General features: G+C 26.9%; 1 protein-coding gene across 1 annotated transcript in view; it reads left to right on the top strand.

The window, feature by feature from the left end:
- LOC113560461 (calbindin-32) overlaps positions 1-22,445 on the top strand; it is a 62,788-nt gene that overhangs the window by 35,426 nt on the left and 4,917 nt on the right. The window contains exons 7-9 of the mRNA XM_026966342.1: positions 16,962-17,045; positions 17,284-17,339; positions 17,538-17,583. Coding sequence (XP_026822143.1) covers positions 16,962-17,045; positions 17,284-17,339; positions 17,538-17,583 — 186 coding nt within the window. The remainder of the gene's footprint in view (positions 1-16,961; positions 17,046-17,283; positions 17,340-17,537; positions 17,584-22,445) is intronic.

Here is a 22,445-nt window from a genome sequence, read left to right as displayed (position 1 = left end):
TAAATTATTGATTTATTTATTTTACATGTTACAATCAAGACATCATAAATCAGGTCTTTTTATTTAATAAAATATAATAATTCAGATAATATAAATTTATTTTGTGCTATTAAAAATTACCTATTAATTATAAAATAATTACAACAACCAATGTAAATAAAGCCATAATTATATTTACTCAACGTTGAGAAACATTTAGATAGTGTAAACTAACGATTTTGCGGTCTCGTTAGCATTCAAATTCTAGCTCTTTGCTTATGTGATTATTTATGTCCTACATATTATATTAGTCAGGTAATACGGTTTGTATACAACTTACAAGAATAACTAACAGAAGAAAATTACTATAATTGCATTAAAGTTGCATAAATAATAACAATATTAATAAAACAATTTTGTCAGAATCAAAACTCCAGTGATAATATATTAACAATAATTTATGGAATAAACCAAAATTTAATTATGACCAACCCCTTGTTTACCCATATTGATTTATTCATTCCATCGATTCAACCACAGACGTGGTCATCATGGTCCCACAGACGTCTAACTAATATATCAAACAATACATTTACGACAAAACTTCAAAGTAAAGTTATTGCGCCTGATACCACAGATAATGCTACCAATGCTCGTCATAACACAACGAACATTCCGCAAAAGCTTAAAAACATCAACCTTAACGTTTTATCTCTACGCCACTTCACTATCGTCAACTTTTGGATAATATAATATTACGCTTCACTTACGTACATAATTAACAATCATGTAAAAATACTTTTAAAATGTTATTGAAATACAGTCTCAGATACATCAGTTCAAAAGTATTTAAGCACAAATAAAAATACTCAGAATGCATAAATAATAAAAAAAAAAAAATTTTCAAACAATTTTTAAATTTATTTATTCAAGTATACAAAGTTGATTTTATGATAATTTATTTTAAACGTTACTATAATGTCATATATATATATATATAAGTATCATTAAAACTTTGTACTATACCTACTTAATTGTATACTGAAAAAATAAATAAATTTATTACTATTCGCTACATATCTATACAATTACTAAAATTTAATAAAAAAAACGATTAAGTGAGACAAAAGAAAATATTGCTTCTTTAAATGTTCAAGTGAAAAATGAAATAATATATGATTATCGACAAACAATAATCTAGAATGTGACAAAAATATCTTTTGATTTTTGAAAAGTATTTATTTAATAATATTTGATTTTTAAATACAAATACATCTAAGATAGTATTTAAAATACTTTTCAAATATATAAATTAAGAACATTGATTGCATTATCATTTTGGATAAAACAACATTAATTTCAAGGTCCCAGTAAATTTCCCTAAACCTATTTGTATGTACAAAATTACTGATTATAATAACATTTAACGACATTATCGGCTAATACAACATAAAAATCAGCGCCTATATAACCTGCACTTAAACGACCGTATAATATTTTATGGCATATATTAATCTAATATTATAGGTGTAATCAATCCCTAGGCATATAACATAAAAAAAAACACAATTTTGAGTGTAACGACAAATTTTGAACGTTTTTTTTTTTTTTGGCTATCGTTATAAATTATACAGATATTCAACAGTATTCAAAAAGGTTGACTATTACGTATTTTTATGTATTAAATTACACACACACACACACACACACACAAATTAAACAGTGTGTCAATATTTAGATTGTAAAGACACCAAATCTATACTACCACATTTTCTGCGAAAACCAAATTTAACTTTACGTGCTTTCTCAACGTCACGCATACGCGCAATATGGGTTGCATTTTCAAGTTTATATTTTTGTTTTAATCGATGAAAGGTCACAGAAATTCACAATTCTAGTTTTAGTTCTCCACACCTTCTGTACGTGTTGGATAACTGTGAATTATTTGACACATACCTTAATCTCGTCGGTCTTACTCGGAGGTGTGGATGACGTGTTAAACGTGTCAACCGCATACATGTCAAAATGTCAACACTTATCATCACGTCAATTTCTAATTTTTCATCACTTTTGTTAAATTTATTATGCTGTATTTTAAATATATAATATTTAATTATGCTTTGCATTAATTTTAATTTGCAGTGTGATTATATTACTTTAAATAATTAAAAAAAAAAAATATAAAAATATGATAATTTTTTATCATAATATACCAATATGCATAAACACATATTACATAATTTTTGATAAAAGTATTCAGATATTTTGAAATCATGTTTGTGATCGTCTTATAAATTATAGACAATTAGATATTGTGGCAAATTGATGTGATTATTTTTATTCTAACAATCTAAACTTCATCCAAAGTTTGGTAGTTTAAAATTTTAAAATGTTTATTTATAAATAGATATGTAGTATGATTTTGTTAATAATTAGATATAATAATTTAAAAAGAATACATGTTAAGAGTCAAGTTATTAAATTCCAATATCTTTTAAAATATACATACCCACTATATAATCACAATATTATATTACTACTTCTACTATTAATTTAATTTGACATTTATAAGATTTATAAGCGTGAACTCAGTATTTATAAATTATAATTTTAAACAACTCTAGCTATTAATATAAAAATCACGATTCTGTTTTCATTGCCTTTAATGGAAATTGACAATTAAAACTCTTAACTTTGGTATTCTATAAAAGCGTTTTAAATAAATTTACATAAATTATTTTTAATTCAGTCCTTTAATGTACTGTATTAAGTCAATACCGGAACAACATATTTTCATTGCAAATTAAAAACAAAACAATAAATTCAATGTTTAAACTGTAAATTAACCAAACAATTATTAAGCGATGTGTTCCACTTTTGTTTCTGGATTTGAATATATTATCAATTTAACATTTGAATCCGCCGTGAACCGCGTAACCTACTACATTAATTTAAATAACCCTACATAATCCAAACAAAATAAAAACCAATAGAATGTTTTATATATTTTAGATTCTAATATGCGGAGTAATTATTTTATAATTATGTGTGGTTTTTTTTTTATGTGTATGTAATATGTATACACGATAAGTAGTTGAATGCATTTTATTTATGCGTTATTTACATTTAATTTTTTGAGCGTTTGAATTTCAACTTAATACGACATTAGATCCATAAATAACTGTCTTTTCAAATATTTTTTGATATTTTGTTATAATTTAAAAACATTATTGATGAGGACATTATAGAATATTACGTATAATTATTATATTTTGTACACACAACAGCACTTTCAAACGAACTTATTTTAACAAAAATTAATTAAACATGCTAAATTAAAAATAGTAAAATGAATTAATTTATAGAAATATCAAAAATATAATTTATATTTAGTCTATGTCTGATAGATCGTCTTCGCTTAGATTTATTTTTCGTATACAATGATGGTATATCATTGAATTTCAACTTAACACGTCCATCACAATGACCCGTTTGACACCTATACTACAGTATAGCAGATCAGAACTCAATTGCCACCTCTTTTTTTTACATAACTATGCTCTGGGAGTATATTAGAACGATTTTAAAACTAAAAATTGACAACACATCAACGGTACCTTAGTTTGGGCCTTAAACCTCAAGAGTATATAATATAACTTTTTTTTATCAAAACCTAATTTTGTGTTATGAAAAAATTTCGTCAGATAAGCAGTTATTATTAAATACTATTAGTATTCAAAATAAAAGTATATAAAAATTAAACGATAAAATTAAAGCTGAAGAATATTGAAATACGGAATAATAATATAATGAGTTTTTGTTGGAACACAAAAATATTTTAAATGTCTATGCTGGAAAAATATACAAAGGCAGGCGCATTACTATGACAATTTGGGACAATTAAATGAGAGAAAGAGAATATCACAATGACACAATTCGTAGAATCGTTGCAGACTATAGAGTGGGAAGTTATTCGACGAAACTTAATATAGTTAATTAATATTCTTATACTATATAATGGGGTAGTCCTTGTTAATATGGGTGAGTTTTTTCAAAATACTTTGGACAGTACCCTCTAGATTTTCAACCCTTTTAAGTGTCTTCTCTGTGTTTTATACTCCATTAGGTAAAGTTATAATATACACGGTAATAATTTAAAACAAACTATATTTATTATATAATAATATTGCACACAGCTTTATTCAAATCATGTCTAATAGCATATAATTATGGGGTTTCGGGGCGAATGTCGAGAGGATGATGAGAAGAGCTTGCCGGATTAACGTCGTTATGCGTGTTATTAGTACTCAAATTTTCCCGGTAAAGGTATGAGCGTTCGATCATTATTATTATTTTTATTATTACCGTTGCCGTTGTTGTTGTTGTTGTTACATCGTTGGAATTTACGGATTTATCGGAGCGAAAAGTCTCGTCGGAACGATAAATTTAATACATTCTCCGTACGCAATAATAATGGTGTTTCGTGTCGTATATTTTTTTTTCATCGGTGTGCGGAAAAGCTTGGAGCACGCGACTGCCGTCCGGAATATTATCGAGTCGTTAATTTTTATTTTTTCATTTCTTTTGTCGCGTTCTTATACTTTTATCATAATATAACCGTACATTATTATTCCGATCGGAACATCGTCGTAGTATTACTGCACGTGCATACAAATATAATATACAACACGCGCGGATATCGAAATGGGACGTGCCTTCAGACGTATAAATCTTAGCTGTCTAATAGTAATATTAAAATTTCTGATCACCGCTTGGCCCCAAGTGTAACGAGTAACGACGCACCATTATCGCACATAACTGCTATGAGCCCGAGGCTGTTATAACTAGCCAAGTTAAATTATTGTAAATGAATGCAAGTGTTAAAGGTTTAAAGTAAAGAATTACTTTTCTTTGTTTTTATTGTTTTTAACTTGTAAAAGTTAATTAAGAAAAAAAGTAACTTAACTTAGTTAGAAATTAGTTACATTTTTTTTCAAACTGGCATATTTTACAACCCATTTACGTTTAGGTATATCATAGGACAATAGATAATTTTAATAAAAGTTAACAATGCAGATACACAAAAAAAGATGTATATAATAAAAATAATACACAGAAACGGATTAGGGAGTCTAGTCCAATGATAATAAATCTTATTAACTGAAGCTCTAAATTATTTAGGTTAATTATTAATTAATAAATTAATTTTTAAAAGATCATATTGTTAAACATCGAACTGGGTCACCTAGTTATGTTATTGTTATGAAATTTAAAATTGAAATGAAATCGTAATTTTCCATATAAATATATATAGGAAAGAACTTGTATACATTATATTTTATCCCTATTGATATCCCATTAATAGTGCATTAAACTTTTCGATAGTCTACAATTTTTTATTTACAATAAATAATACTCATTCAGATTATTATTCCCATAAAAACAATAATTAATACATAACAAATTATATTTTAAACATATAGTGTTTATTTAGGTAAAAATTAACTTAATATGACAATAAATTAAATTACCTGATTAGTATAACTATACAGTATATCATGCTAAAAAATAACTCATTAAATTAGAATTTAATTTTAAAAGTAATTTGTTATGTAGTTTAGTTAAACATAACACTTAACTTTTTATATCGTTAATGCCTATACAAAATACTTACCTATAATCAAAGCCACCACCACTCTTTCGATTGCCACCAACATACATGTTATACCGTAGTTCAGAAGGTAGACATAGACGAATGCGTCCCTAGAGAGACGTGAAACCCCGTGACGACCATGCCAAGTGTAATACAATTATATATATATATATATATATGCAATCTACTGAAGCTCACTGGCCTATCATGCTCAAGGGAGGGTTTAGTAACCCCTTACTGCCACCTTCTTGAATCTGTTTGTTTTAGAATTTTTTTTTTCGTCACCCGTATCACTTATATAAAATTGAATAATAATTTGTGAGAACGGAAAAAACGAGACGTCATATAAATTGTATGTTAAAATATGTTTGTGTATACAATTTCCAAAAAATTTTTATAAGTAAGAAGATGAATGTAGTTTTCTGAGCATACTACCTCAATTTTTTTTTTTATTACTGATTTTATTCAAATTTATAATGCAAATTAAGAGTCCTCCTGTGCCGATACAAACTTAATTTTGATCAATTTTAATCATCCTCTTTTGTATTGTAAATTTTAAAGGATGTAATTAATTTTGTTTTATGTTTATGTATGTAAATCGAAGTTCTCACAAATAGTTTTTGATTTATTAAAATGTACGTATTGAGGATAATTACATATTATAAATTTATAAATAATTATAGGTATACCTAATACATATTAAGTATACAATACCCTGAACACATATCTACTTAAAATACTATAATATATATGTATGAAACACGCAAAATTCGATAGAATCAAAACGGTAATTATGTAGTATCTATGGTTTAAATAGACTTCGGGACACGTATATCATCATCACAAATTTTTAATTTTTATAATATATACCTTATACCCTCTCTATTTTATGTGTATGGCTCCGTCTTGACGGTCGTGCGAATTTAAATTATTACTGTAGTCTGTAATGTGCACTCGTGCACCACTATAACGGAAGGTAACGAATAGTATCGCGGATACAGACAATAGTGACGAAACTTGCGAATGCTTTTCTTATTTTCGAGGAAAAAATATTACGTAACAAATGTCTTGTCGGCAAAATATGCTCACGTAAACGTATACTGAACACATATAACAATATATGCGAAGTATATTATACGAAACCGCTGCAAGTGCACGTTTGAACACATTTCACATGCACTGTGACTGTCGACGAGAAAACTTCATGACATACATAATACATTATTGTACTGATATAATATAATAATATATAATATTTCATAAATATATATGTATTATAACAGGCGGTAGGTGTCTAATTTAATAATATATGCTCACCTATACGTAGTTTACAAGAAAATATTTTAAATTGTTGTATATACAGGATACTTCACAAAGCGTTAGATAGTAAATTAATCCAAATTAAAATTTTTTGGAATTTTTAAATATATTAATTAAGGACTGTGTACCTACTCGAATATTTTTCAATGCACATCGAAATTCAAATGGGTAGTTTTTTAGTTATAATTTAACTTTATTTACTATAAATATAAAAGATTCACAGTAATAGATAGATATAGAAGAAGTGGGGTCTATGATGATTTGAACATTAAAGTACCTAATCAATATAAATCTATTAACATTTTATAATATTTATAAAAAGTATAAATTATGGATCAAACATTACATACAAGTATATTTTATATTATTAAGGTATATATTATTATTACTATATGTATACACATTTATAATTTACAAACCGAAATATCACAGAAAAGGTTGGTTTTTATTTAAAAATATATTTTCGAAAATTGCTAGTAGATAAACATAAGATCATTAATTATATTTTTTATGACAGGCCATAACACATATTACTGATCTTATGTCGTGATCTTGAGATTTGCTTATTTATATCAACAGGTAATTTTAAGTAACGGTTTATGATAGAAAATCTTTTTTTGACCCCGAGGCATAAGATATATTAATACCAAAATAAAGTTAGTACGTATCTCCATACTCTATAGACAACTCTTTAAACGATACGGCAAATCAAATTTTTTGAAAATGTAGTGCTTAATTAGTCAACTGATGATGCTTAAAAACTCGAAAAAAATAATTAATTAATAAATGAAAAAATCGAGTTGAGCGCATGCTAAGTGAATTACGTGTTAGCACGGTGTGTCGTGTGCGCGCAATAAGAGTCATTTTTCTCGCAACGCACCTGTATAATAATATTATAATATAATGCATAGCTGATAATATACATGATACACGTCTTACATTACATTTCAATTCGATATGACGCATAAAATATGTTCGTACAAAATATACACATATTAAAAATATATTTCTATTGCGATATGGTGAGAGAGAGAGAGAGAGAGAGAGAGAGAGCAATCGCGATATATATAAATATATCCGATATACCTATACTATCCGATTATTATGTTATTAAAGGTACAGATAGGAAAAATGTTTTCTCGTGGGATATAACTATACATGGTATGAGAGTATTGAAATACGCGAAACTATCCTATAGAACGGGTGAAAGCATGGTGGAGCGAGAGAGGGGTCAATAACGGTATTATTTCACTCCTTCTTCTATATGGTTATCGATTACAGGTCTCGTATACAACACCACCTCAGCGTTCGCCCAAAGATAATATTATTATTATTAGTGTTATTTATGTGGTAATCATAAATATCCAACACAATTTGCCAAAGTAAACAATTTAATTGAAGACGCGTAGAAGAAAATTACGTTATATATACATAATATACAATGATTACGGACTACGTAATGATAATAATACATTTATGTGTGATTTTCCGTTTTATAGAGGTACATTTTTAATTAATTTTCCCCGCAAGTACCTATTATTAATCAAACAAGCAAAAACATTTTAACTCATTTAAATACGTTCTTTTAATGTGATATTTGCTTAAAAATATATTCACTTTGTGCGTCACATAAAATGTTTTGAATTTAATTTTAATTCTATTAACAATAATAATGTACCACAAAGAACCTATACAATAACAAAAAACGGTAAGCCTCTGTATACATATATACATTATATTATACAGATTTACAAAAAGTATTATAGCAAAAAATATTAATACTGGGATTAATATTTTAAGTAGACGATAAAACATGTGCAAAAGATAATTTAAAATAAATATAATACATCCTGTTTTATTTATGCTAACGAATTCAATTAGATCAATTGTATACAACTCGAACACTGGTTTTTATTAATATTTATTAGTTTATTACTTATTAGTGATAATATTACAAACAATATAATTATCGCCTCGTTAACCAAATCAAAAATTGTAACTATGCACCAGTAATTACTGACGGACAGGCTGACACAACAAGAATATAATATACCTAAACTTAGATAAACTAACGCAAAATTGATTTGAAACTCATTTCGTGTGGTCAAATTAATCGATACAATATTAAACATTCAGTGTAACGTGTTCTATTAAATCGATAACATTTCATGATAATAACACACGTGTATTATATACGTATTATGAACATATTTTATTCACAAAACTTTTTACCTTTACGTTCCTCGGATGGAACATGTAATATCATCGAGTTTAAATTTACGATATACCTACCTTTGTACTAGGCATAGTTTATTTTCCGAGTATGCCAAAACTTTATAACCAATACGTAATAATTTTCATCATGGTTTTGGATATACCCATACCTTCGTTTTATGTTAATATATATTTTAATGCATAACGTCTCAGTTCGTGATTTTCAAAACTCAATGTCTAAAAGTTCATGATGTGTGGTTAAAATATAAGAACGAACCGTGATAATGTGTACTTAAAATATGGTTCACTGGAGAATAGATATATATACATATATTCATCGCCTAAGTGCTGAAGTCATTAAAATTAATGTCAGGTAAATTCAGTTAGAGTCTAATTTAAACGGACGTTTTACTCGAAAAATAACTGTAGGTTGGTAAGCTTATTATGGCCCATTATAAGTGCGTAGCATATTAATTCAATCTTGCATTATTACGTCGGCATGATTTTAAATGAATAAATACACAGGATTTGAATAACAGAATTCCGATATAATATATTTATAAGAATGGTAATACTCGTATTTTCGTTTAAATTATTCAAACTATATAGATGAGCCAGTCGACTCTAATAAATGGACGGATCCAGAAGATGCAGGCGGCTAAGCTCACCTCATCAGACTTCACGCCACGTCCATATACTTATATACATTATTATATGACATGTATATGATTCCATATTTTTCAAAATAAAATAATTAATCTAATAATTTAATTAATTTAAAGAATTTAAGTAAAAATAATAAAATCTGTATTCATTTCATACTTTTATTGCACTTGAATTCTGAAATATTTATAAACAAAATAAGTACCTGTTTTATATATATATATAAAAGTAAGAAATTTAAAATTATAGTATAGTGCAAAACGGTTCAACGAGCAAAATCTCCACCATTTTGTTCTTTAATGATAATAATATACAGATTTTGATTCTTGGAATTTATTTATGTACCATATTTCTAAATAGATTATTTTGATATATATAAATTAAGGTTCGACCGATTGATTTCTAAATTATTAATTTGTATAAACTATGGATAACTGTTCTTAAAAATAGATTTACATAAATATAAAACTTATGTAGATAATATCAGATCTAGTTTTTACGTATTATACTAACGTTTACATTAAAAAATGTCGATGAGTTAATATTAATTACTAAAGTTTTCAAATCATCTTAACCCTCCTATCTTTAAAATTCTACATTATCGTGTATCCATTATCTTTAGTAACAAAATTAAATAACTCAAAAACTTCTCGTTCAAATTTTGATTTAGATACAACAGCAGTTTTATTTTAGTCATCTAATTAGCAATTTATAAGGAAAAAAGGATTATCTTTATAATAACGATTTAAGAATAAACATAAATAATGGATTTGATACTAATATTTAAGAATTAAGAATTTGTAAAATATGTATGAAGTGCATTTAAACAAGTGCCCTAGCCCCAAATCATAGCTCTGAATCCACCCATGCTCTAATAATAGCTTAATCGTCAAACTAACGTACCCGTCATTTTTTCACATACATATTCCCGATAGGTGGAAATATTTTATTGATTATTCATATTAGTGTTCCGCAAATAACCATGCGAGTCCTTCAAGAATAATATTTTTTACCAAAAACATTGACCGTCTAGTGGCAGTCTACCGATACTGTTAGTATTGCCAGCCGTTACAACCGTGTATACACGAATTCCCATTCCAATTAGTCAGCCTTCATGTCCCACTGTACACAGGAAGCTAAACAAGTATATATATATGCTTTGAATTTTATTTTTTGTTGAAATATCTAAAACCCAGAGAAAGCCGCGCGCGGACCTTACTTTATTAGATTTCATACGCTCTCGGGGGGGCTCTAAATGGGGATTTCATATGCAGCTGCTCCTTCTCTTTATATATATATATTAATACACACACAATGAGCACACGTTCACCACCGAAAACGCTCTAAACTTTACTAGGTCAAAATCAAATTCACGCGTACGCCTGCAACAAAAGTAGTATAACAATAACAACGTGTAAAATAGCCAATGTTCATGAACACTTGGGACGCGTTGATTTATGCGAATGAACTATATTAAATTATATTGGTATTGTGGTATGTTGTATACGTTTGAACTATATATGTGTATATGTGTGTGTATTATATATATACGCTATACAGACTTGTCTAATTGATTCCGACGGGAATAGCATACACCATATACAAAGGTTTAAGTCTACAATAAATTGTCAGAACAAAACCATAATATTGTACTTTATACGATGTATATACACTCAACAACGCGCCGCATGTCATAGGTTTTAGTAACAGTTGTAGGTATACGAGTAGGTATACTCAGTGAAATAATCGTATAAAAATATGATTTACGTAGTGAAGAAAAAGGCAATTCTATACTGGAATATTGCGCAGTCCGCATGACTCATATAATATGGGTCACAATAATACATTAATTCATTTTAACGCTACCAAAACAATACTATATAAATAATAATAATTATACAATGAATATATATATATATAAATATAAATAACCGGAATAATTTCACCATAAATAATAACTTAAATCGAAAAAATAAGTAGGAGTATAAAATAACAATAACATCGTCATATCCGTGAATATAGGTTAAGTATACACAGCATCACGATCCATATATTGTAAACGGGCTTTCCTACATGTTTCTCGATAACACATTATAATGAAGTCCATTGATGTTTATACTCATATTAGACACAACATATTTTTTTATAAAAAATAAGCTTCTGCTTACCTATTCATTTTTGTAATTAACCATACATAAAAGCATAATAATTCGTTAAAAAACGTAACGTGCAGGGTGAACGAATAAGACATCAATACATATTTATCGTTCCGGTTAACAATTTATTGGCTCAGTATTTAAGGAGTTATGATATAGGTACTGTATATATGTATAGATGCATATTATATTTAATATTTTGTGTACGTGTGCACAGCTTATAACTAATATAAACGTATATACTAACAAAAACTTAAACGGACTTCTATTAGTTAGGTTAAGTATGACTATTTTATAAATTAACTATTCATTCAAAATTCAGTTTTTTACATAAAAATTCTCAAGAAAATAAAAACGTTTAGGAATAAGACGAAATATAATCAAATAAATTATTTTATCGTTTAAAAGAGTAAAAGAACTTAAAAAATCGTGGCGATAAAAAATAATTAAAATTATATTATGTTTTCAAAAATGTCGTTTTATAATTACTTCAATTCATGTAAAAACATTTTTAAAACGTTAATACTTCCGAAATGATGAATGTTTGCTGTTAAAAGAATCGCCATGTTAACATGTCTAATTGCATAAGTATAATATTGAATAATAATATACACACGCTAGTTTATACAAGTTCGTCGTCGTAGCTACAGCTGACCTTCTGTTACAGCTCGTAAACCAGACTAATCTTGAATTTTCCCTTTTGTATCCGAACGTAAATCCCTTCCATTTATTAAATACACTTTTGTACTGCGATAGCATTGCCGCGTGTGTATATACGCATTGTTTTTTCAAGGATTAATTTCGGGACATAAATGCTCTGTCCCGATTTACTGCGATTCTCAGTCACAGCTGATAGTTTCCGCCATCCGATTAGATTTGCACGAACTAAATTATATTCCTATTCAAATACCCATAATATTTTGTGCACGAAGATTACACGCAATAGTGGAATACTGTGTATAACGTAATAATATAATCTGGTTCATTGTGAGGCCGTGAGGGATTCGTCAAATTAGAGGTATCCAATTATTATTTACCACAGTAAATGCTGTAAAAATCAAAATAATATCAACCGTATAACAAAAGCGATGGAATAGTGTACGACAATAAAAAATGTAACGATCATAGTTATTTATACAATATGCCGATAGTAAAATAAATACGAATTGTCAATGGTGCAACGATGCAAAAAATTTGATGTTAATGTTTCAAAAGTAAACCTGAAATGTAAAAATGTGTATTTTATATCGTTATGTCACGTACGAATTTATAATGTAATTTTCAAATAATTATAGACTATAGTCATTAAGATACACTTCGTAGTTAGTATATTGACATTTTTTTTTTTTTGCTATTTTACAATATTTTCTATCGTGTAAAGCGCATTTATCACAAATCTGAAAAATAAATAATCGAGATATAAACTGTATTGTAAAATGTATAAAGGAACTGTTTAATGTTTAAAGTGAAAAAAAATTGCATGAGAAACCTTTTTATCAATATAATATAAATAAAAAAAAAAACTATATTATGCCCACAACAAATTTTTTATTTCATTGTGTAACTAGAACACATTTTATAGTCAACAACTCTTTTTTATTGCTTTTTACAACAGGTATATATATAATACATTCAAAGGTATTGTAATATAGTTATTTCATACTTGCACTTTAATCCTTGTTCAAAGTACATGATATAATATAATTAATTATTTTAACTGGAACCAATAATGTACATCGATATAAAACTTAACGTGGATTATTAAGATCCCAATTCCCAATAGTATTACATATATACTCGTATATATTAAATAGTAATCTTCTAAGGGGTTTATCCTATTTTCTCAATCAGCTTTAATTAAATGTATCATTTGATACTGTCTTTAAGATTTTCTGATTAATGATAAATTCGCGGTGTAATTGATATTTAGTTATCGTACACTAATTAAAATGAATACACTTACTGTATTATGTTGTATCATTCATAAATAAATTACATCATTTTCAATATACCTAATCGAGGCAAATATTAGTTTAACTTTAATTTTAAAATTAAAATAATATCATATTTTATTAAAATCCAAAAGTATTTATATGCCAACGTTCGTTTAGTTCTCATTGATTATAATAATATAGTTGTATAAATAACAAATTGTAATTTAATTTATGGTTTATGAATAGTTTATAAATGTAAATGGTACCTTCTGTGTTTAATCATCATTAAATTATAGCTGCCACGTAATAATCAAAATATTTAACATAAAAATATATTTTTTTCCACAAAATATACGATTCTATACAGTTTATAACAATTAAATTAAATTAAATTATATTTAAATGTTTGTGTACATTATTTTAACAACCAGCTAAGACTGAAATTTATTAAAAATTAATTGTCGGTTATTAATTCTAAAACCGATTATGTCTGTAAATAAAAGTTACATATCATTCATATGTCCAAAACCGATTCATCTTAAGTAAATAAAAAATAGACGTATCTATTAAAAATAAAACCACAATAATTGCATTAGATGTAATACACAATAGAGATGTAATAAATAATTACCGCTGCAGGTAGTCTTTTTTTAAGTAAAATATATTTAAGACTTATTTCTATTTAAATATTTCTATTATATTTTAGTATAAAGTACCAGCTAATGAATCACCTTTATATATTAACGGATGAAAACTTTACATAATTTTAATATTAAATTCCAAAAGAAATTATTTCTATGAAAATTATTATTTTATACACAGCATAATATTACATGTTTTATCATATCTGACTTTATTATAATGGTTTACTAATAAGTAATTATGTTTGGTCCGAAGTAATGAAACTGGGTTTCCCGTGTGTTTAAAAAGGCCTTTGTCACTTCGTAATCTAAAATAAAAACATAATTATAATTTATATAACTAATAAGTCTGCGAAAGTAGTCCAATATTAAGATTAATGCACGTATAAAAATGTTGAGAATAATAATCCCGTTGCGGAGAGTCTTAAATTTTAATTATAATAGTTTCCGTTTAAAAATCGTGAGCTTGCACTTTTAACTTTTAACAAACAATAAGGAATGAAAAAGATACACTTTATTATTATAAATAGAATATATACCAAAATAAACATTTTGAAATTATTAAGAAAGAAATGTAACAGTATTATGATACGGTCGAATACAAATACATAGTATTCTAGTGTAGGGTCACTCGTCTCATTTCACACAACTCACTGCAAGGTATAGTATAATTATAAAAAAAAATCAATAACCTTGATAAAATTACAAGTATCTTAACATTGTTTCCAAATAAAATGGTCAGGATATCATGCGGTTACCGTACGTTTGTGTATATTTGTATTTTTGTTCTTTCTTGGCTACATATTTAAACTGCTTGGAAATGCCAAAAACTAACTCCTTAAAGTGAAATATACGTTTAACTTTTGATACGAATACAGAGGTTGCACAATTTGGAAAATTCATACTGTTTGCTAAACAGTTTTCTGAAAAAAAAAACATACAATCATTGTAAAATCAATAGTACATCTTCGCCTCTCCCTACACACTGCGCTTGGAATCTAATACGAATTTATTTTATTTATTGAGTCTTTGAGATGTGTTACTTATACATCGTCTAGTTTGGTTTTCAGAAATCACATTTATCTGTAAACATATTGTATCATTTGTATCAATGTAACTTTACATGACTAAAAATATTTTATGATGGATAATAATAATTAGTCGATCTTAAGTAATATTCAACATCATTATGAATTTATACCTAAAATTACATTATTACTTACAAACATTACAAATATCACACGCGTAATATTTGTACACTTCTTGTTATTGTACTCAATGATACACGCATATTTATTTTTTATAGTAATTAATTATATTTTGTAAAAAGTTCTGAGTACATTACACTAATGGTTCTATTTTAAACTGTTTTAACGTTAATAATGTTCAAAGTTTTAAAAAATAAATACACCTTGGAATATTTTAGTATACCTAAGGTAAGGACGTTGATTTGTTTATACGATTAAAAAGTGTTCTGTGGTGATACAACATGTGTGACATGTGTCAAAATCAAAATTCGAACGAGTAGAGTTTCTGAATAATTATTAAACTTTTAGTACTATAGATGATAGTCACGATAATAAGCGATGATAATATAAGGTTATGTTGATTTCAAAACTAAGATAATCAATATTAATTTATTAAAATTATACAGTTTATAAATATACCCAAATTTAACAAGTATTATACTAAATATTACATAGGTTTATATATATTAAATTTTATGTAGATATTGAACCTTTAACGTTTAACCTATTATATTATATAAATTGTAATAACTCAGAAACTACTCGTTCTAGACTTCCTTACGAAAAATAAAATATAATATACTCGTTCGAAATTCAATTTTGATGCATCAATATTTTCAAAGTAATCATTTTATAAACATGGATTATAATAAGGTAAACGTTTGTATGAAAATAAATAGCTAAAATTTCCAAAAACAGAAATTTGAACATGTTTATAAAAAAGGTTGATCATTCTTGATAAATCACTCTGTATATTAAAACACAAAATGTCATCCAAAAATAAAAAAATGTTAACTTTAACTTTAACAAAAGATGATATTACAGTTAACATTCACACACACACACACACAAACTCGCCTATTCATATATATTATTCTACACACTTTATTACAATCAATCAGAAGCTTTTAACTTGATTTACCGTTTAGATAAGGACGTTCTATTTGTGGTGGTGACAAATATTAACTTTGGGGTTTTTCGTTCGCTCATATTATATAAAATGTTGACACAAAACTAAGTGGTCGACAAGCTTTTGTTTGTTCTAAAAATATCGTATCGAATGAGTTCAAAAATTAATACAATTACATCATAACTTAGGAAAGAAATATATCTATATAATATATGTGTAATTAATTTTAATATTATGATTTCAGAACTTTTTAAGAGATTTGCTGAAAGAAGCGAAAAAAATCAATGACGTGTCAGAAGACAAACTCATCGAATACACCGATACAATGGTATTTTTAACGAATACGTAGCACACCATTTTTATAATTAAAGTAGCTTTCGAAACTATATGATACCTACCTATATATATATCATTATATTTGTATCTCGCGTGTATTTGTTTTTGGCTTCTACTTTTATACATTTATTTTGCCCTCGAACCAACGAACGATAAATAATCGTCGTGTTTATCGACACTATTCACGCCATGCCACTAATACATTAATGTTGTGTACTTTTATTCTCTAGTTGCAAGTATTCGACTCAAATAAGGATGGGAAATTGCAGCTTTCTGAGATGGCCAAGTGAGTGTTTAGTTGTATGTTGTTGTGTAGTATAAGCACGCACCATAAATAATAAACGCGCTGTGTGGCCGCCCCCGCAGATATCGACGATTTTCATCGATAATATTATATTGATTTTGATCGATTCGGCGGCGGCGGTGCGCGCACAGCCGTTACAGTGTTCGTAAAATATTAATCTTGTACCTTATCCACGTTAAGGTTGTTGCCCGTCAAGGAGAACTTTTTGTGCCGGCAAGTGTTCAAAGTGAGTATATCTATGTATAATAATATTATTATTGTACACGCGTCTTAAATTATATTTTACTAGGTGATTCGTTTGAACCACTCATTGTTTAAATATTTATCAACCATTTTGAACATATTTTTAACTTTTTAAAGTGTTACAAAAAAATATTTTAGAAAAAATCTGCATATATTTTACTATTTTTGTTGTAATAGTGTTAACAAAATTTGTTTTTCCATAACAGTATATTTTTCAGAGTATTTTACTGGATACTAATTTACGAATTTTGAATAAGTAGTTTACGAGTTTTGAGTGTTTCACGTTCGAAAAAACAAAGTGGTATAAGAGCACATTACACAATGTTGGTCAACAAATTTCGTTTTGTAACGACTTAAAGTTATTTGTAACAAAAAATATGTTCAAGAACGACAATAATAAATTAAATAATGAGTGTTCTTCAACTAAAGAAAATCCTAATATATAAATATATGTTTGCCTTGTACATAAAGGTACTGTACGTGTACTGTACGGTACGTCGGGCAGACTACGTAGGTGAATACGATAATAATGAAAAAAATCAACAACGAAATTACGTACCGTAATCGCGTGTTAACAATAAATATACAAGAAAAAGGATAGCGCCTCGACTCCTGCGCGAACGACTTCGTCGTAGTTATATGTACGATTTAAATATATATGTTTATATCCGTTAACTTTTGCCTGCAAATAAACGACCACGATAACAAAAATAATAATAGATACTATAGCAATACGCATATCATACGGTTATTATTATTGTATGCGAAAAACTATAAGTACTGTGCGCACTACCCTTACTCGTACATATATACCTACAGTCAGTTTAGTTGATATATACAGTGTAATTTATCAAGTATGCTCACCTTCTTTTCAAAATCTGAATTGTTAAATTGTTATATTCACTTAAAAACCATAGCTTAAAATTTTTTAGTTATCATATTAGGTACCTTACTTAAGAAGTGTCGTGTGAAGATATATACCTCGCTTTTTATTGTAGCTGAAATATTTTCTGAAAACGTCAACGTATCAAAATCAAAGTTCAAACGAATAGTTTTCAAGTTATTTGACTTTGTGTACTAAGAATAATAGGTTTGCCGTTTGGAATATTTGGTGAATAATACGGTAATATAAACATCTCAAAACTAATATCTATTAATATGTCAACATGTACATATAATTTATTTTAAAAATGGTCCAAGTATAATCAATACTATAGATCCAATGTTACATCTATTTTATATTTTTGTAAAACCAATTTTAAGGACTATTATCTTTGGTATAGACATTTTAATAACTAAATACCTACTCTTTCGAATTTTAAATTAGATGTATCAATATTTTTTAATATTATCCAATAAATAATTTACACTCAAAAAGGCGAGTTTTTTTGAAAAAATCAAGTATTGTATAGGAATAGGTCACTCCTTACGTAGTACAAAAAAATCTCTAGAATTTAAATGAATTTATTATTGAACAAAAAATAGGGATAAGTATGCTTGTTGGATCACTCTGTATTATATTATGCACGTAGTATAATTAATCTGCGAGAATACAAAGGTTTCAAACACGGATTACGTGTCTATGATACAATGTCAGTGGTAGTGTTTTCGAGTATTATCAAGTCCAGCTTAATGGCAGAAAGAGTGGTCTGGTCTCGTAGTCTATCTTTAACTACAAAATGTTTTTTTAATGCACATATTAAAAAAAAATGTTAATAAATAAACTAAAATAATATTCATTACAATTTTGGAAATATTCAAATTTCAAACAATTAAAAAATAAAACGAAGTCTTTGTTTTTTAATATTTATAAATATTATCATGAACGCTTAAAAGGGATTTTGTATTATATTTTCTAAATTTTTAGACCAGAATAACTATTTTTATTCACACTTAAAAATAACTAACATAATATTAAGAAATAATATTATCAGATATTTCTTCATAGGTATACTACGAGAGGACCATAATTTTCTTGGATAAATTAAAAAAATAATAATAATTTTATTATGTCTGCGCCTGTAATGATAAATGACTCCTTTGCCAAAATTTTTTTCCCGGTTTTCGACGTTCTCGCGCGCACAACGAAACGTCTGATACGCGAACTTATTATATATAAGTTATATATATATACAATAAAACAGCCACGAGGTCAAAAGGTGTTGTGATCGGGAGTGAGGTCTGAGAGTGTTGGGTTACTGAATCGGGTCCGGATATGACAGACGGAGACGAGTATACAATACGCGGCACTGAGTGTTAGCGTTTTTTCTTCAAAAATATCGATCCGGCGAGAGATATATTATTGTGTATAGGCGGTACCTACTTATGCCTACACCGTCAAGGCGCCACTGCGTTATTTAACGTACAATATATATATATATATATTATGTTTGACGCAAGACTTCGGACAGAATAAAATTCAATTTTCTAGTTTTCCACACCCCACGAGTCCGTCAGACGATTTTGTAACGAACAATAAGTTCATAAGTCCATTTTTTTTTTTTTTTTAGTGTCTCTTAGTCACAAGCGTTAATAAACACTTTCGTATCAATACAATCATATTTTTGTAAACAATTTTCACGGTCCATCGACATAATATTTTTTAATTTTTTCCCACTTTGTATATTAAAAAATAAAACCAACAACTAAACATGAACAAAAAATAAAAATGTATTTATAAATATGCTTTTTAATATTCATTCATCATAGTATATTATATATATATATTAATTAATAATTCCTTGCTCAATACTTGATTAAGAGTGTTGCATTAAACGACGGTATGATTTGTTTTAAATTTTCGATACAACGACTCTGTATCTATTTGTTGCTAGTAAGTTCTACGATAAAGTTTAACTTTAAAAAAAGTTAAAAGTTAATTTATTACTATATTATTAATTATAAATGTAAGTTAATTTAGATACCCATCTTTTAAACTTTATAGGTACCAATATCCAATTTACCATAATAATTAACCGATAATTTATAAATTATTCCCATTATCTATTTTAAAATACAGTTGATCAAATTCAAATTCAGATCCCGTTAATGCATTATAAAATGTTTTTATCAAAATGCGTTAAATGTGTGCTTAAGAGTTAAAAGTAATAAAAACTAAAATATACATGGCCTGCATTAAATAAAAATTTAAAAATAAATTATAATGATATTTTGAACATTTACATCACAAAACGAATTTATATAGAAACAAATTCTATTATAGGACCTTAGAAAAACATGTAAAATCATGAACCTCGCCATGAAGTCTAACCTTAAATTTACTATTATATAGAACCATCGGTTTAATTACCATATTTTCGCGATAATTCCACGGTTAATCGTAAAATATAGTAAAACAGTATTCGAAACAAATTCACAGTGTTGAATAAGTTAATTGTATTAAGTAATAAGTTACTTATGTACTCGTTGCTCAAATAAAATTGTAATGGAATTGCTTTATTTTTCGCCTTTACGTTGAAAAAAACGATTTACACGTTTTTCTCTAATTTATTTCATCAATCGTGATAATCAATAAAATATAAAACTATATGTCTATATAAAAGGTAATTCCCTAAAAATGCTCACCTTCTTTTTTTTTTATTAATAATTATTATTCAAAATCTCATTTTTAAAACTTTGAAATATGCTTTTAAATATCATATTTTTAAATTCTTGAAATTTTTTCAATACTTTAGTAGGGTCCCGTGAAAATGCTAATTTTTATTTTTGAAATAACTACCCATTTCTCTTATTCAAATTATTTAGTAAATAATTTTTCTGAAATGTTGACGTATCAAAGTCAAAATTTGAACGAATATATAAATTAAATATCAACAATAATTTTCATTATATTTTAATTAAATTTTTAACAAAATTAAGTAACATCTTACAAAAAAAGTAGCGACGTAACAATATAACGCGTTATTTACTATCGTTATATTTCTAACTCAACACTACAAAATCCAATATAACTATAATATTTATATGTATTTAAAAATTATGTTATGGATACTAATAATTATTGTAATTTTGTACTCAGTGGTTCATGGAATCATAGCCAGTTTTTTTTTTTTATTCATTTACTCTATTTTATTATGATTTCTAAATAAAAGCTATTTGTTGTATTAAAGTATAAATTTTTAATAAGACGTGTGAATCAGACGTGTACATGTCAACACGCGTCAATTAGTCGCACACGTTATATTTACTTATTATATTATACATATTATAATGTCATTCATTTCGACACACGTCAATATTCTAATATAGCAATTAATTATTGAAGCTTTACTTGGTGTGTACACAAAATTCCATTAATCATATACAAAGTGATTCCCCAAGCATGCACACCTCTCTATAATCATTTAATAATATATATTTTGTTCAAATTCTGACATTTATTTAGAATTTTTAATAGTTGGCATATTATGGCATGTACTCGATGACCATATTTCATTACATCTAGATTTTTCTATACAAATATACAATATTATAGTGTATAGTATATATATGACTATTAATAAACGTGTAAGAATGTTTTTTTTTTTTATTAGCTTCTAAAATAAATGTGTAGGAAACGTTATACAAGTTATATATTGGTAATAACTAATACTATTCATTTTTATAATACACCAGTAATACTGTGATCATCTAATGTATCTATGATCAGATTTCATGGTAGATTTTAAAAGTAGAAGGGCCCACACTGGGATACTAATACGGGACTGTTTGATCTATAATTGTATCAATAAAGATAAATAAATACGATAAACAAATTATTAATAATAAATAATTATTATATAGCCGTAGTGCCCTAGTAGTTTCTATTCAAATGAAATTTTATAA

Source organism: Rhopalosiphum maidis, chromosome 4 (assembly GCF_003676215.2).
Source record: "Rhopalosiphum maidis isolate BTI-1 chromosome 4, ASM367621v3, whole genome shotgun sequence".
In the NCBI taxonomy this organism is placed as follows: domain Eukaryota; kingdom Metazoa; phylum Arthropoda; class Insecta; order Hemiptera; family Aphididae; genus Rhopalosiphum; species Rhopalosiphum maidis.
The sequence above is the reverse complement of the archived record's forward strand: the minus strand, read 5'-3'. Positions and strand labels throughout refer to the sequence as shown.